The sequence below is a fragment of the Malania oleifera genome, chromosome 13, assembly GCF_029873635.1.
Source record: "Malania oleifera isolate guangnan ecotype guangnan chromosome 13, ASM2987363v1, whole genome shotgun sequence".
Classification (NCBI taxonomy): Eukaryota; Viridiplantae; Streptophyta; class Magnoliopsida; order Santalales; family Ximeniaceae; genus Malania; species Malania oleifera.
Genome location: NC_080429.1, coordinates 19,671,040 through 19,688,053, shown reverse-complemented (window position 1 = coordinate 19,688,053; position 17,014 = coordinate 19,671,040). Strand labels below are relative to the sequence as shown.

Sequence of the window (17,014 nt, the reverse complement as noted above, 5' to 3'; positions counted from 1 at the left end):
TTTATTTTAGCTTCACAAATATTAACCAAACAAGTTGTTGGTTTCTAGTTATTAGTTTTTGTTTTTGGTTTTTGGTTTTGGTTTCTGGTTTGTATTTCAATAATTTTTTACAGTAATACCAAACGGTCCCTTAAGTTGCTAGGTTATGGACCAACAATGTAAATCAAATTTTAGCACTCCCCCTGACATGCAGCCCAAAAAAATACAAAAAATCACACCCATTACTGCAAAAATAAGATAATTTTAACCATCACAAATAAATATGGGCAACAAGATGCAGGACCTCCTGACAACCATTGGCAACTATATCTTTGATATCATGTTATATTAGCACTTCACATAAAATCTTAAACTGTTAGGTTGTGGACCACCAATGTATATCAAGCTTTAACAAAAAGAATAGAAGCATTAAGAGGATTAAAAAAAAAAAGAACTAAAAATACAAAATACTGACCTTAATGTGACCATCAGGACCGATTAGTAAGTTGTCTGGCTTCAAGTCTCTGTGAATGACATTCAAGGAATGCAAATACTCCAAAGCAAGAACCTAGGAAGAATAATATGAAATAATTTTAATGTTATGTAAGATATATGCACCAATAAAAAAATATGGTGGGCGAATAAGGATCAAAGCAAGGATATTGGTATTTCCTTACAAGTTCTGCAATATATACACGGGTCATGTCTTCATCTAAGCAACCCAGATTTCTCAACAAAGAATAAAGATCTCCTCCATTTAGGTACTCCATGACTAGATAAAGATTTTCCCTGCATGTGAAGGAGTAGAAAAACCGGACCTGTTCAACATTGAATTAGGGAGGAACATCAGAAAAGGTTCCTCCAGATGCAAGTCATTCGTATAAAGATTACATATTGTGAAACCTGCTCACCACAAAAGGATTGCGGACTGATATTAGAATATTACGCTCAGCCAGAATACTTTCAACTGCATTTTTACGAATCATATCTGCCTTCTTTAAAACCTGTAAAATGTTCATATGAGCTTAATCTTTATTGACCATCCATAATCTTCATTGTAATGTATTCAGTTAAATCATCTTTAAAGAAGAAGTTGAGAAATTCTCCATAGAGCGAGGGTTCAAAAGCTCCAATGTGGTTTGGATTAAGAATGAGAAAGTGACAAAATCACCAAAAATATGGATCAGATAAAAAAAAATTATATTAAATGCATTCATGATAACAGTTTGTTTTTGTTAGATTACCACTTCACCTAAAAGCTTAACTCTTAGGTTGTGGGCCAACAATGTATATTAAGCTTTAACACTTCCCCACGTGAGCAGTCCAACAGCACGTGAAGAGATAAACACCCAATAAATAATACCCATGATAGGGAATAACAATTTTTTTAAACACCACACAATAAACATTGACAATATGATTAGAACCCAGGACCTCTTGGTAACCAGCTCTAATTCCATGTTAGATTACCACTTTACCTAGAATCTTAAGCTCTTGGGTTGTGAGCCAACAATGTATATCAAGCTTTAATAGTTTTAAAGCTAGTCAAGCACATGAACTTGCCATCAATTTTTCTAAGTGGGGGAGACTTGGTATAGGACAAGAAGAAAGACCTTGGAAAGATCCTTGTTGGAGAATAATTAAGACCTGGCTCGAGCAATTGTTGGATTTAGTTAGTAGTTAATTGTGTATTTAGTTTAACTATTATAGGATTATGTGTATTGGGGGGCTTGTTTATAATATTTGTGTACTTTAAAGGTATGTTCACAATTCATATAATTTTAGGGGTATATGTGTAATTTCATTTGTTAGAGGTTTTCTTATAAATAGTGTATGAAAGTCATGTTGAAAGTAGTTGTTGATGAATATGAATTGAAATGAATGTGTGATTCCCCCTTTTATCTCCTCTCTCTTCTCTTCCCCTTCCTTCCTCTCTTCAATTACTTCGAATTTCTCCTCATGGCTGCAGATCCTTGATGCCGCCCTGCATCATTATGATATTTGTAAGATCCTTAGGTCAATTACATTTCCTTGTATATTTGTGAATTTGTATCATTGTTTCTTTAAACTTTCTAACATTCATAAATCTCCAAATGCTTCCTTTTATTATTTGGAGGTGGAATCTCACTTATGGGATTTTCACTTGCTCAGAATTAGAGGGAAGTGGATGAGCTTGTTAGGTTGATGACTATCCTCAAATCTTCTGTTCCTCATTCTGTGAGTGATGTTTGTACTTGGCTTGGGATAATTCTGCTATTTTTTCTTCCAATCTTTTCTTTGGCAATTGTTGAAATCTCTCTCTCTTCTCCTTTAGAGAGCATAATTTCAAAGGCTAACTTCCATATAAAACCAAGGCTTTCGCATGAACTTTTGTTTGTGACAGAATTAATACTAATGACTTGTTGCAAGAAAAGCAACCAAATAAAGCACTTAGCCATTGAATAATGTGCTTACTATCTAAGCTGAGTGAGAACTTGTTCCCTCAGTGTCAAGTGGCTGCTATAGTAATCTTTTTACCTTTTTGGGGAAGATGTGGTTGTGGCCACAAGATATCATTCATTTTATGACGGAACGTTCTGGGGCTTCGTTAAGAATAAGAAAAGGAATGTCCCAATGTGCTTGGCTTGCTATTCTTTGGGTTTTCTAGAAGGAAAGAAATACTAGAATGTTTCAAGATAAAACTACGCCTTCTTCTTTGTTATGGGATGGGGTGGTTTTTCCTGCTTCTCTTTAGATTTTAGCTTCAGGGTTGCTTTGAGGTGTTTGTTTGACTGATTTTGCTAGGGTATTGGAAAGCAGCCTGTTTGTATTGTTTGGTTATTTGTCTGAGGACAGCATGCCCTTCTGAGTTGTAATTTCTTCTTGTTTCTGAATAAATTATTTTCCCATTAAAAAATTTTAATAGAGTCATATTGCCTTCAGTGCTATATGATGCAGACACAAGATGGCATAAGACCATACAGATTTATGATTTATCTAAAATCTCATGGCATATAAATAAAGTAGAGGAAATGAAATTGCACAACATGTCTAAAATCAAATTTGCAATCAAAGAGTGAAACACATATACCCAAGAACAATGATAATAAGCATGTTTCCATAGATTTAGGAGACGACCACTTCATGAGGGTAATGGTTTCTCACCTTTATAGCAAATAAGTCACCAGTGGCCCTTTTTCTAGCAAGGAAAACTCGCCCAAATGCCCCTCTGCTAATGGGTTTTATGATTTCAAAATCTTCTATAGATGTTCGGTCCTTAGAACCCTTTATAGGGCTTGTCCGCAGACTACGAACTGTATCATCTTCCATTGGACTATCTTCATCAGCCACGACTGCTGATGAATCCAATTTGACATCTTCTATCTGACCACAAAGGTGTACATATTTCTCCCTGTTGAACACAGATATGCAGCAGTGGGACTGAGAAATTAGAATTCGAGGGAAATATTGAGGGGAAAAAAGGATGGCGCATCAAAAAAAATTACTTTTGGTCTTAATCTATTCACATGATCTGCCTATTTTAAAAATCATGAAGAAAACCTAGAAAGAAGATTCACATTTGTGAAATACAATGAAAGACATTTGACAAGTTGTCTCAAAGCCAAACTCACTGCAGTAGTTTCTCTATACGTCTCCCAAAGGTCTCTACAACAAGGGCATCTGCCTTTCTATCTTGGATAACATATTTTAATTCTTTTAGGCGGTCAAGCATATATTCCAATGCACTGTAGTCATTCTTGTTTACATCGGCAACAGAATGAGCAATATCCAATAGCTTGAGTATCTGCACTTGATGGATTAATTGACATGTTAAAATGAAAACAAACAATTATTATGAAACCATAAAAATAAAGTAATTAAATGATTAAACAAGTTTTGAAAATAATGTTTACAAGATTTCCAAGCATGGGGCGAAAACGCAGATTATGAATTGAACATTTTGACTTTTGACCAATACCAAATAAAAGATCCACCTAATATTGCCTCCAGAATAAGAAAAGGCACAATGCTTGTAAAAAAAAAAAAAAAGAAAAGGAAAAGGAAAAGAAAAGAAAAGGAAGGTCACAAGAAGACAGAAAACTGAAAAATATAGTTTTAAAAAACAGTAATAATTGCATACATATATGTGTGCGGGTGTGTGTGAGAGAGAGAGAGAGAGATATGCAACAAAAGAGAGTTGTTAGAAAAATATATCAAACTTATTTGTCATGAGGACTAATAGAAAGATACAATGGCACGCAGGAACAGTCGGCATTCACCCATACTTCCGTTCAAAAAATGTAAGAACTTACAACGAAGTATAAATCTTTCATTTACAAAACTAATAATCTGGCCATCAGACAGAAATCCTAAGCAGCAAATAGAGCTCTTACAATTAGCTTTCCGTGCAAATAGGTAATGTTGATGCCATTTGAGGAATGAATAATGATAGTTTGCCATTATTCAAGCTAGGCAATGGAATGCTTCAGGCAAATAAAACCTTTGAGGGCAGCTGGGCAGGATGACAATGGTGAGTGTAATTTCAAATTAAGAAAATGAAGTAATTTTTTTAAATATTCCCAATGCACTCAATGGAAATTTGTGCTATGTTAAAGTAACACAAAATACTTCCTAAAAGAAAATTTGATCAAAGATGAAGATAGATGCAGATCATGCCAGCCCTAACATGCCTGCAAAATGATGTTATATAACCCACAAAACTCATGCAAACATAGAAACAGACAGAAGAAGGAGAAAATTGAGAGAAAAAGGGAGTGAGAAGGAATGGAGAGAAGGACAAATATCATATTATATATGATAAAAACTGGAGAAAATTTTAGAGAGAGAGAAGTTGATTAGCATGAGGGCATCAACCTCCATAACCCCCATGAAGGTAATCAACTTCCTATGATACCTTCTACTTATTTATTCACAACACACAACCGTGAACCACTTATTTCCATTTGTAACGCCACATTAAACCAAATATATTTAGGACGATATAAGAGCAACAAAAATAATTAGACTCGAAAGTTATCAATAAGAAAAGGAAGTTTTTATGGTCGCGTGCCTGGTATTCTATTAGTTGGACGTGTGGAAGGAAAGGAATAGTATAAATTTTTAAAAACAATCTGCCTCTCTCACTATAGGGTAGAGTTGGTTTTCTCGCTTCTCTTTGGGATTTAGCTTTATGAGTGGTTTGAGGTGTCCCTTTCACTGATATGCCAAAAGGATTAGATGGCACTTATATCATAATTCTTAATAAAACTAGAGCAAAAGGAAGCGAGAGGAAAATAAAGAATAAAAGATAGCAAAGAATGAGTTGCTATTCATTGTATTCAATCTTTGAACAACCCCCTATTTATACAAAGAACTGGAGAACATATAATTAAAGGAAAATCAATCTGTATGCTCCTTTCCAAAATAAAATGATATGCTGACTTTTCTCTTTAGGAAAGTTTACGTGATTTCAGCTGGAGTGCGGCATTCCACAACACTCCCCCTCAAGTTGTTGTGGATATTTATGACACCCAACTTGCTAAGTAAATAATTAAACTGTGTGAATCCAAGAGCTTTGGTGAAAAGATCAGCAGGTTGCTAGCTTGTATGCATGTAGATTGTTAGGACAATGCCACTCTGGAGTTTTTCTTCAACCACATGACAGTCTATTTCGATATGCTTGATTCATTCATGGAACACTGGATTTGAAGCTATGTGTATAGTGGCCTTGTTGTCATAGTACAAACTAACTAGTTGAGAAGGCATTACTTCAAGGTCTGAAAGTAGAGATTTTAGCCAAGTAACCTCACAACATGTGGAGACCAAAGACCTATATTCTGCTTCAGCTAAGGAGCGTGAAACTGTTGTTTTTTTCTTCGTATTCTAGGAAATGGGTGATTTTCCAAGTAGGATGCAATAGCCGGTGACCGATCATCTAGTGTCCCTACATCGTGCCCAATCTGCATCACAATATGCATAGAGCTGAATTTCCCTAGAAGCAGATAAGAAAATTCCTTGACCTAAGGTTTTCTTAAGGTATCGTAAGACCCTGTGTGCTGCATCCAAGTGTAGTATTCGTGGCTTGTCCATAAACTGACTTAGTATATGGAATAAGCTAAGTCGGGTCTTGTGATGGTTAGATAAATTAATCTTCCAACAATTCGCCTATATGACGAAAGATATGAGATAAGTTCACCATCACTTTCGTTGAGTACAAGATTTTGATCCATGGGAAAGTTTCCAATTTTAGCTCCAAGGAAGCCTGTATCTTCTAATATCTCGAGTGCATGCTTCCTTTGAGATAAGAATATTCCTTTGGCTGAACAAGCCACTTTGATTCCCAAAACGTATTTGAGAGTTCCAAGATCTTTGAGTTTGAAATGATGCTTAGATATTTCTTGACCTCATTAACCTGCTCCAAACTGTTTCCAGCAACAATAATGTCATCCACATAGACTAAACTGGCAATGAAATTGCCCTCATGGGATCGGACGAGTAGTGAATAATTTGCCTTGGATTGTTTGTATCCTGCATCAATGAGAGTGGATGAAAGTTTGGCATACCATTGCCTTGAAGCTTGTTTGAGACCAAAAGAGACTTAACGAGCTTGCAAACTCTAGTCTCCCCCTTTCGTCCAAATCCCGGGGGAAGCTACATAAAGACTTCTTCATCAAGGTCACCATAGAGAAAAGCATTGTTGACATCGAGTTGATGGATGTTCCAATTGCGAGCCAAAGCAAGAGCCAAAATGTTACGAGCCGTGGTCATTTTAGCAACCGGAGAAAATGTCTCAGTGTAGTCAATGCCTTCTTGTTGACTGTAGCCCTTGGCAACTAGGTGAGCCTTGTATTGTTCGATGGGTCCATCAGGGTTGCATTTGATCTTGTACACCCATTTGCAGCCAATGGGTTTCTTACCAGGAGGAAGAGGAGTAAGGTGCCAGGTGTTGTTGAACTCGAGAGCATCAATTTCAGCACGCATGGCAGTACGCCAATTGGGATCTGTCATGGCCTGAAAAAATGACTGTGGTTTTTTGGCAAGAGAGAGGGTTGTGGTGAAAGCACGGTGAGAAGGAGATAAGCGGGAATAAGACAGAAAATCAATGAGAGAACAAGGTTTACCTGACGAACGGACCATTGCAGAGTCGGATGATTGAGCGGGCCGAGACGGCAGAGCCTATTCCACATGAAAATCTTGCAAGTATGTCAATGGCTAAGTAGGACGACTGGATCGTCCAGGTGGTGAAGAAGAGGGTAATGGATTAGATGAGGATGGAGGAAAGGGAGGCAGTGAAGATGGTGACGAAGGTGGAATGTCAGTGATGTTGTCAAGAGAAGGAATTGGACAAGGTAGGACAGGTTCCATGGGTTCGGGCATAGATGATGCAAAGGGGAAGGAATCTTCATGAAAGAGGACATCTCGAGACACAAATATTTTATGTTTTGCAAGGTTATAAAGTCGGGAGCCCTTTTGACCATACGGATAACCAAGGAAAGCACATCGAGTTGATCTAGGATCGAACTTAGATGGGTTTTGCATGTGAGTGGAAGCAAAGCATAAGCATCCAAAGACTCGCAGATGGCTATATGCAGGTTTGACATTATGCAATCTTTCATAAGGAGACAAACCACCTAAAATAGGAGAATGGGTTTAGTTAATGAGATAAGTTGCGGTAAGAAGGGCATCCCCCCAAAAGTGTTTAGGCATATGGGCTTGAAAAATTAATGCACAGGTAACATTAAGAAGGTGACGATGTTTGCGTTCAACTACTCCATTTTGTTGGGGAGTGTTGATGTAACTGATTTGATGTATAATGCCTTTGGGAACATAGAATTAGGGCATGTCAAATTCAGGCCCATTATCACTTCAGATGATTTTTATGGTGGTGAACAATTGATTTTCGATAAGGTGCATGAAGGATTGCAAGAGAGAGCGGGTGTCAGATTTGTGACGCATTAAGTAGACTCAGGTACAACGGGTATAGTCATCAACAATGGTGAGAAAATAATGTGCACCAATAGTGGAAGGGACACGATGGCTCCCCCAAATATCAACATGCAACAAGTCAAAAGGTTTAAGAGAAGAAATTGAACTAGATGGAAAAGGTACACGAGTCAGTTTAGCCAATGGACAAATTAAACATGATTCCGAATTGGAACTACAAATTTCTGGGAAAGAAAAGACATATTTTTATTTGACAGATGACCCAAACGACGGTGCCAAAGTTGGGAAGTGGATGTAGATGTAGCCACCTGACAACAAGCATTCCTAGTGTTGGTGAAGTGGTATAAGTCATCCCGTTTAGTTCCCATCCCAATCATCTTCATCAAGCGTAGGTCCTGAATGAAACAAAAATCAAAAGAAAAAATAATTAGACAATGATAGATTTTGCATAATTTACGAACAGAAATTAAGTTGAAATGAAAATTCGACGCAAAGGGCATTGTCTAAAATAAGATTGGAAGAGAAGTGAACTTATCCAATATGAGTGACGGTGGCATAAAATCCATCCGGTAATTAAACAGCACGACCGTGGACCAGGAAAGATTGGGTGAGAGCAGTGGGTAAGCAAATCATATGATCGGTTGTGCCACTGTCAAGAATCCATAAGAGATCATTATGAGATTTACCTGACAATGAAGATTCGACACTACCTACTTGGTGTGCCATAGGTTAAGGGGGAACGAAGTTGTTGAAAAATGGCCAAAAGCTGCTGACACTGTTTAGGGGTGAAAGGAAGGCTACTGGTAAATGGATTTGAAGAAGTTTGATGAGCACTATGCTTGGGACCTTGATTGGGTTTAGAGTTACGAGACCCTAGAGGGAAGCCATGGATGCAGTAGCATCAATCTACAGTATGGCCCTCTTTGCCACAGTGAGTACATTTGAGAGACTTCCTACATGGACTGGGGCGTCCTTCCTTTCGTGGCTCATGGTTGGTGGTCGCCAAAGCAATGTCTTCAATGGATGGTGGGGACAAAATGCTACAATAGCTTTCTTCTTGAAGCACGAGGGCATAGGTACGGTTGAGAGTAGGAAGTGGATTAATCAAAGGTATCTGCCCAGTGCCCACGGATTGCAGTGTAGGAATCGTTAAGCCCCATCAAAAACTTCAAGACATGATCTAGTTCTTGTTGTGTGAGAGTCTCCTTGCGTGCACTACAAGTGCAGGTAGATGTTCCTTGAACTGCGCATAACTCATCCCACAAACTCTTCAATTTGGCAAAGTATGCACTAACTGATAAAGATCCCTGAGCAAAATTAGCAATATCTTGTTTAAGCTTGTATAGGCGGGGGCCATTCACTTGGGAGTATCAATCTTTCAGATCATCCCATATGGCATGGGCAGTTTCATAATATATCACACTATTAGAAATCTCTTTCAAAATGGAATTAAGAGGCCAAGAAATTACCATAACGTTGCATTGTCTCCATTGTGAGTATTTTGAGGATTCGGAAGATGGTGGAGCTAGCGTGCCATCAAAGAAGCCGATTTTGTTCTTCGCTTGAAGTGCAAGAATCATTGCACGGCTCCATGTGGATTAATTATCCCCCGTGAGCAGTGGAGAAACTAAAATCAGTCCAAGGTGATCTGATTGTAGAAGGCATAAGTGATGATTGGGATCATCATATTTTTCCACCTTGGTTGCCTTTTCAACCATGAGAAGTAAACCTTTTTATTAAAAAAAAAATACAAACTGGGTCGAGCCGGGTCTGGATCGGACTGAACCTGGGGCGTGGCTTGGACCTGTGACACGGGTCTGATTTGGGAAGCGGATTTGGGCTTCAAATCAGAATCTGTGAAGAGAAATAGAATCCGGCCCAAAAAAACAAAAAATTGCTTTGGATTGGGCTTTTGAAAACAGAATATTGTGAAGCCCAGAAAAATAACCCAAATCTGATCTTCTTCAACCTTTGAACAGAAAGAGTATGAGCAGATTGTGCACCTCAACTGTTTGACAAAATGTCCAATGAAAACAGAAATTAAATTGGACAAGTTGATCAAACCAAGTGGAAAATAAATAGCATCAGAATAATACCACAATCAAGAGCAGCAGAATTTTGAAAAATAAAAACTCACACTCAACATTTGACAGTAAGGTTGATATAAGAAGATAAAAAATAAAAAAAAAAACAAGCTCTGCTTTTTGGTATTCAAAGGAGGGATAGAACTTGAGGAGAATTATCCTCAAACAAGAATTGTACCTCTCAAGGATCTATTTGCTCTAATACCATAATAAAACTAGTAAAAGATAGCAAAGAATGAGTTGCTATTCATTGTATTCAATCTCTGTACAACCCACTATTTATACAAAGAATTGGGAAACATATAATTAAAGGAAAATCAATTTGTACGCTCCTTTCCAAAATAAAATGATCTGCTGACTTTTCTCTTTAAGAAAGTTTACGTCATTTCAGCCGGGTGCGGCATTCCTCAACAATTCTTCCTTTGTATGGATACTGTATTTCTTTTTCTTTCTTTTATAAATTTTTTTTTCTATCTAAAAAAATTTGATTCAAACTTATTTACCTGCTTTGAAAAAAGAATGGGATGATACCTTCAAGGAAATCAACATCCTTAACCATGCTGGTGATAATTTCACTCCAGAAAACACCAACTTATTTTTTTATGCATTTATGATATCACTACTTCCAAAAATACATTTAAAAGTATTTAACGTATTCAAGCCCAGACAGGCAAATGTTTCAATTCAACAAATAAATTAAATTTGTAATATCACTAGAAAATAGAATGATTCAGATAAAAGTGCATGTGAGAGATGAACTGTATGTGCAAGATAGCACCAATTGAAAAGGGATATGACAGATATCAAGATTGACATAGACTTTCAACAAAGTGCCATTGCAAATATCTTGGATGCACACCAATGGGAGATACAAATAAAATGTAACATCTAGTGCACAAGGCTTCCACGCCATCATGCATCTAACGAGGGCAAGATGTACCTGCTCAAAATTCTCATGCTCTGAAATTGTCCTCTGTCCACTCAACAGCAATTCTATCTGGCTAGTTCGTGGTGTTAATAATGGTGATCGAGGGGTCAAACTCCCAGCAGATGAGCCTTTTGTACCTAATCCAGGTGTCAAAATTGAATGTGCTTCACATGATAAGTCTGGAACATTCGGGTCATTGACAAAAGCATTATCAGCTTCCGAGATACAATCAAGCATGTCTTCAGAGCATTGGCAAGACAAACCATTCTGCTTGCGCAATGATGACTCCAACTCCTCAAGTACATCAGATGTAGAAACTCTTGCAACTTCACGGGTTCCACCTACAGTATCTGTGCTTTTTGGCGTCCATGACTCCAGTATTCTTCCAAGGGTGTCTGCAACTCTTTCAAGCCTCTCATCTACAGTTAATCCTTTCAAGTCGCATCTATCAGCAATTGTGCATATTCTAGAATGATTCTCTACATGTACAGTTGGTATTTCAACCTCACAAATACGACAGATCATCAAATCTTCGTTTGCTGCATTCTGTTGATCCCCCGAAAGTCCCCAAGAAACTCTCCGTACTTCTGTATATGCCTCCGAATGTTCAGGACACACCAGAGTATCAAGATTTTCAGCATCATCATCAGTGTTAGCTTTTATTCCATCTTTTTTAACTTGCAATTGGTCTGAACTATCCTCAGAATGGGAATCAAATGCATCATAGCCTTTCCTATGGTTTTTCTCAGCGGGAGATGGAAGTTTCTTCCAAGACGACATCCTATAACTGCTTGCGGGTGAATCAGCACTGGTTGCAGTGGCAGCTTCCAAATTATCAGCTCCAAAACTTAAATTTTGATATAAATGCTCTGGCTTTGTAATCAAGCCACTTTGGGCCTGCCCATGCAACTTCTTTGTATGCTTCTCATTCACTTCATGCCCACCCAATGGGCCGCTGAAGTCCTGTTGCAGAGCACTGAGAACTTGTTCTGGATAGACTCCAAGATCACTAAGTTGGTGAAGTCCCAGAACACGATCCTCTTCATAACCACTCTCCTTCTGAAACTGCACAAGCCTGGTGCATCTAGTAAGGATAAAGAGAAGGCGTGTATGAGCTTGTTTGAGGATTCCCATAGGTAGTTCTTGACGGCGATCATCTAGATTCTGAACAATACCTTCACATTTCAGCCAAAACTCATTAGGCAACATCAATGCACATTGTCGGGCTACAAGTAAAAGATCTTCCAAACTCGCTTTCCATTCAGGATGAGACTCTGCAGATTTTTCAAGTATACCCACCAAATCTCCAGCAAAAACACCCAAATCACCGTTGACTTCTTCCTTCAATTTGTTGAACTTTGCTCTTATAACTACCATGATCTCCTAAAGAAAGGGAAGAAATTTTGAACGAAGTGGAATGCAATAATCAATTGGCATGAACAATTTAACTATCACAAAAGAAGAAAGAAAACAACAAGACAAAAATGAACACACACACCCAACTTGCACACACACTGCACACACAGATGAGAGAGAGAGAGAGAGAGAGAGAGAGAGAGAGCAAAGTATTACCTCCATATGCCCTACTGCACGAGGCTTCCAAAATGGATATGGCCGTACTCCTTTGGAGTTGAGTTCATGGGAGAAGCTCTTAATATCTGTGGTCCTCTTCTTACGTCCACTTGTAAGGCGCAGTATAGCCTGAAAACGTGGAGATTGGATTTCCTTGGCAAAAGCAGCATGATGATCCTACAAAAAGCGCAATGTCATGAAGCTGAGCTACCTACATTAGTCCAACTACCCAAAAAATGAATTAGATAAAGTAGACAATGCCTATCCAATAAAAATCCCGTTACCTTCAACCCTGAATTGATCGCTGATGGAAATTTCAAGGATTTTGAATGATTTCGCTGGATCGTTTTCCCTACGCATAATTAAATATACCATTTTCAGCAGGTGAATTTCATCCATTTGCTAACTGGGAAGTGCAGAAAAAAGTGAGTAATTTATATATATAAGTTTAAACATAATTTTAAATATAATATATAATTCGTGGTTTAAACCCAATCAAACAAAAACTCTATTCAATTGAGCCCTAATAAGATTCAAAATCTATATTATTTTCGCAGCTTTCTCGGCAACCAAAGTAATCCATAACTGTTTGCATATCAAACTGCAAATACAGAGTTCACATTCCACGCAACAATTCACCCGTGGACATTGTGTTCATAACAAATAAATCAAAAATTCACATACGAATGGATGAAAAAAAAAAATGAACCTTGCCCCAAGGAACTTGGTGGCTGGTGAAGCGTATCGATTTTTCCATTATTGGAAGGGATGGAAGACGATTGAACCGAAGCTGAGAACCGCAGCGGCGACGGAGCAGATTTGATCCGAATGTGGTTGAGGCCGAGCGAGGACGCGAGAATCGGCGACGAATGCAACTCCTCTTCATCATCTTCACTGTCCCTCGCCTCTGCGGCGCCTTCTCTGTGTTGGCCTCGGTGGATTGGGATCGGAGGGATCTTCCTGAGCTTGCCTACCGACGCAGCTGGCGACGACGCCGAGTTATCTTTGATGTCCGACGGCAGACGGTGCCTATTGTTAGGATTCCGAGGATGAAGTGGTTCGGGAATGGCACGCGGAGGTGGAGGATCCGACATTGATGATGGTATGGCTCATCATGTACAGTGGACTGGTGTTAGAGAGAGAGAGAGAGAGAGAGAGAGAGAGAGAGAGAGAGAGAGAGGCATTCGCGCGAAAATGGGGAGATAGAGGGTGACACGAAGGCGGCTTCTGTTGAGCCACTCGGTTTAAACGTGCTTCCCGCGATGGATGTTGAGTATTGACATCACGTGCGTTGGAGGTTGTGATTCGGGAACGGGACGGTGACAGACGACCCAATGAGAACATAGGTTACTTTTGGCAAGCGGATATAGCAATTCAATAATTTAACAAGCTGCATTGTTACTATTCTAACATAAATAAATATGTCATGAAAAATATAAATGGATGTCACTCCTTCATCTTTTACCATCATAAATAATGTACTATCTTTATTATTACATAAAAAGGGTCCTCTTTCTCTCATTTGGATACACACAAAATGATTGAAGAGATCAATAGGCATGTAGAAAGGATGAGAGAGAGGGGAAATAGAAATAAAAGAGATATTTTGTATAAGATCAGTTCCAAATCATCTTATAAATCCTCCCGAAATAGTGAATTTTTTTATTTCATCCGCCCGTAAAGTATGCATAACCGAATCACGTAAAATTTTCGTCTCATTTCTATTTTTTTTCCTGCATATTTGATAACACGTTATCAGTACGAGACTCTAACTATTTGAAATATTTTTTTAAATCTTATTTAATTTAGTATAATATTCTCTAAAAGAGAATATGTCTTTTATAGTTTAAAAAATATCAATTTCCATAAGAGATGATAAGATAGTCCTCTTAGAGATGCTATACGTTTAAATGACTCGCTTATATATTTATTCTCTCGAAGAGATAGACTTCCTGAAAAGGTTATGTATCTAGTCTCTATAAAAGATTACATATTACCTCCTAAAAATGGTATATTTTTAACCTCCCGAAAAGATGTTAAAATTAACCTCTTAAAGAAGTGAGACGTTTATCCTCCAAATGAGGTAGTACATTTAACTTCCAAAAGATGTGGTAAATTATTACCCATTTTCATATTGTAATTGAAATCATTCTATTGAAGAGTACAAATTGAGAAAAAAAATAATGTTCCTAAAGAAACATATTTAAGTACCCTCGGAAGGGTGGAAATAATATTATATTTATTATTATCTCAATCTTATTTCAATTTTTACATTTAGTTTTTCTAAATTGCATTATTATTATTAATTTATTCAAATGTCGAACCTAAGTAAAGTCGAATTTGTTCCCCTTTATCAAAGGCAACAATATTTTGTCATGGATTCTTGATAAATGTTTATATTCATTTAAATGCAATGAAATTGGGAAACACTATTTTAGATGAAAATACTGCATCCATGTATGATCGTGTAAAAGTTATGATATTCTTCTATAATCATTTAGATGAAGAATTTAAGACTGAATACCTCACTATCAAATACCTACTTATCTTATAGAAAAATTTAAATGATAGATTTGACCATCAAAAGACTGTGATTTGACCAAATGCTCGACATGAATGGTTGCATCTGTGGTTACAAGATTTTAAAACAGTCAGTGAATATAATTCAGCTCTGCATAAGATTAACTCAAAACTAAAATTATGTGGTGAAATTATTACTAATGAAGACATGCTTGAAAAGACATTTACTATTTTTCATTCCACTAATGTGCTCCTACAGCAGCAATTTACGGAGAGGTAACTTACAAAAAAATTTGAACTTATATAATGTATTCTTGTTGCTGAGCAAAAAAACAAGTTTTTTATGAAAAATCACTAATCTCGTCCAACTGGTTCAACCTCATTCCCTAAAGTGAATATGAATACATCTCGTAGTCAAGGATGAGGCCGCAAGCATGGTCGTGGTTGAAATAATCACTGGCATCGATGTGAGACTGCAATCCCCCAGAAAAGGGATGACCCCCAAAAGAGGGATGACTCCCAGAAGTAGGATAATGTTCAAGATCAACAACTCAGGCATCATGAAAATAAATACTACAGATGTAGAGGAAAATGTCATTGGTCGTGTACCTGTCGTACGCCCAGACACTTTGTAGATCTATGTCAAGCTTCTATAAAAGAATATGAAAAGAGAAAAGAAGTTGAAACAAATTTTGCTGATAATATTGTTCCAATATACCTTGATGCTGAACCATTCAACTCCGTTTATCTTGATGTTGTTGAGTTTTTTTTAAATCAAGACAAAAATAATGATATAATATTTTAAGATATAAAGTAAAGTAATATTGTATTTGGATTTCAATAAATAAATTATCGTATTTGTTGTACCTATGATCAATTATAATAATGAGTTTTTAAAATATGCATTATAGCATGATTATCCTAAAACTTTGATCGATTCTAAAATGTCTATGGAAGAAATTTGTTTAGCTGATAGTACTACAACACACACAATTCTTCAAGATAGAAAATATTTTTATTACCTGAATATATCTTCAACAACTGTTAATACAATATTTGGTTCTACATTTTTTATTGAAGGCTCTAGAATAGCTAATATAAAGTTACCTAATGGTACTTTATCACAAATTGATAAAACTTTATATTCCAACAAAACCAGAAGAAATCTGTTAAGCTTTAAAAATTCAAGACCCAATGGATATCACATTGCAACTACAAATGAAGGCAATAAAGAATTCCTTTATATTACTTTTATTGTTTCTAGGAAGAAATAAATTTTAAAAAAATTGTCAACTTTATCTTATGGACTGTATTATACAAAGATTAAAATAGTTGAATCATATAATGTCTTGCACCACAAGTTGTAGCGCCCCGAACCCAGTGGGACCCGGAGTGCTAATATTCCATAAATAACCCTATAATACTCTGATAGCACCATATCAACATCCATAATTACTATAAACATAGAGCCAATGGAAGCAAAATATACTTTTACAACCATGCATACCACAGTACTACTCTCAACTAGTCTTACTAAAATTTCCCAAAACATTATACAACCCAGAATGTTCAAAACAACTAAACAAACAAAATAATATCCAACCAAGCTCACTCTCAGCTAGATCGTCTAGGTCCCACCCCAGAATTCCTAGACTCGGTTTCTTGTAGGTCCTGAAAAATTGATATATTTACTGGGTGAGACACTTTTCAGTAAGGTAGAATAAATTATTTTTAGTGTGTGGCTAACATGAGTTTTAGTGAAATCCGACAACTCACTTAATTTACTTTATCCGACAAGTATGACATTTGTATAATATAACTCACACCTACACTGTTGGAAATACACATTTTCTCCATAATATAAATTAGTTCCATAAATAATATCATTTACATAAATTTACATATATGCATAGAAGAAACCCCCTTTTGGACATACAACATTATCATGTATAAACCCCCATGATTAGGTTGTGCGGTTCGAAGACTGGACCCAGCCCTGACTGGCCTA

The 17,014-nt window shown here is 37.0% G+C and overlaps 1 protein-coding gene across 1 annotated transcript in view; it reads right to left on the bottom strand.

The window, feature by feature from the left end:
- The window catches only part of LOC131146935 (probable serine/threonine protein kinase IRE), a 48,599-nt gene extending 34,941 nt beyond the window's left edge, over positions 1-13,658 (bottom strand). The window contains exons 1-9 of the mRNA XM_058096792.1: positions 13,196-13,658; positions 12,771-12,838; positions 12,487-12,663; positions 10,927-12,297; positions 3,591-3,763; positions 3,124-3,370; positions 891-983; positions 657-797; positions 455-547 (exon numbers count right to left, since the gene is read on the bottom strand). Of these exons, the coding sequence (XP_057952775.1) occupies positions 455-547; positions 657-797; positions 891-983; positions 3,124-3,370; positions 3,591-3,763; positions 10,927-12,297; positions 12,487-12,663; positions 12,771-12,838; positions 13,196-13,580 (2,748 nt within the window). The 5' untranslated portion in view covers positions 13,581-13,658. The remainder of the gene's footprint in view (positions 1-454; positions 548-656; positions 798-890; positions 984-3,123; positions 3,371-3,590; positions 3,764-10,926; positions 12,298-12,486; positions 12,664-12,770; positions 12,839-13,195) is intronic.
- Positions 13,659-17,014: the final 3,356 nt, after the last annotated feature.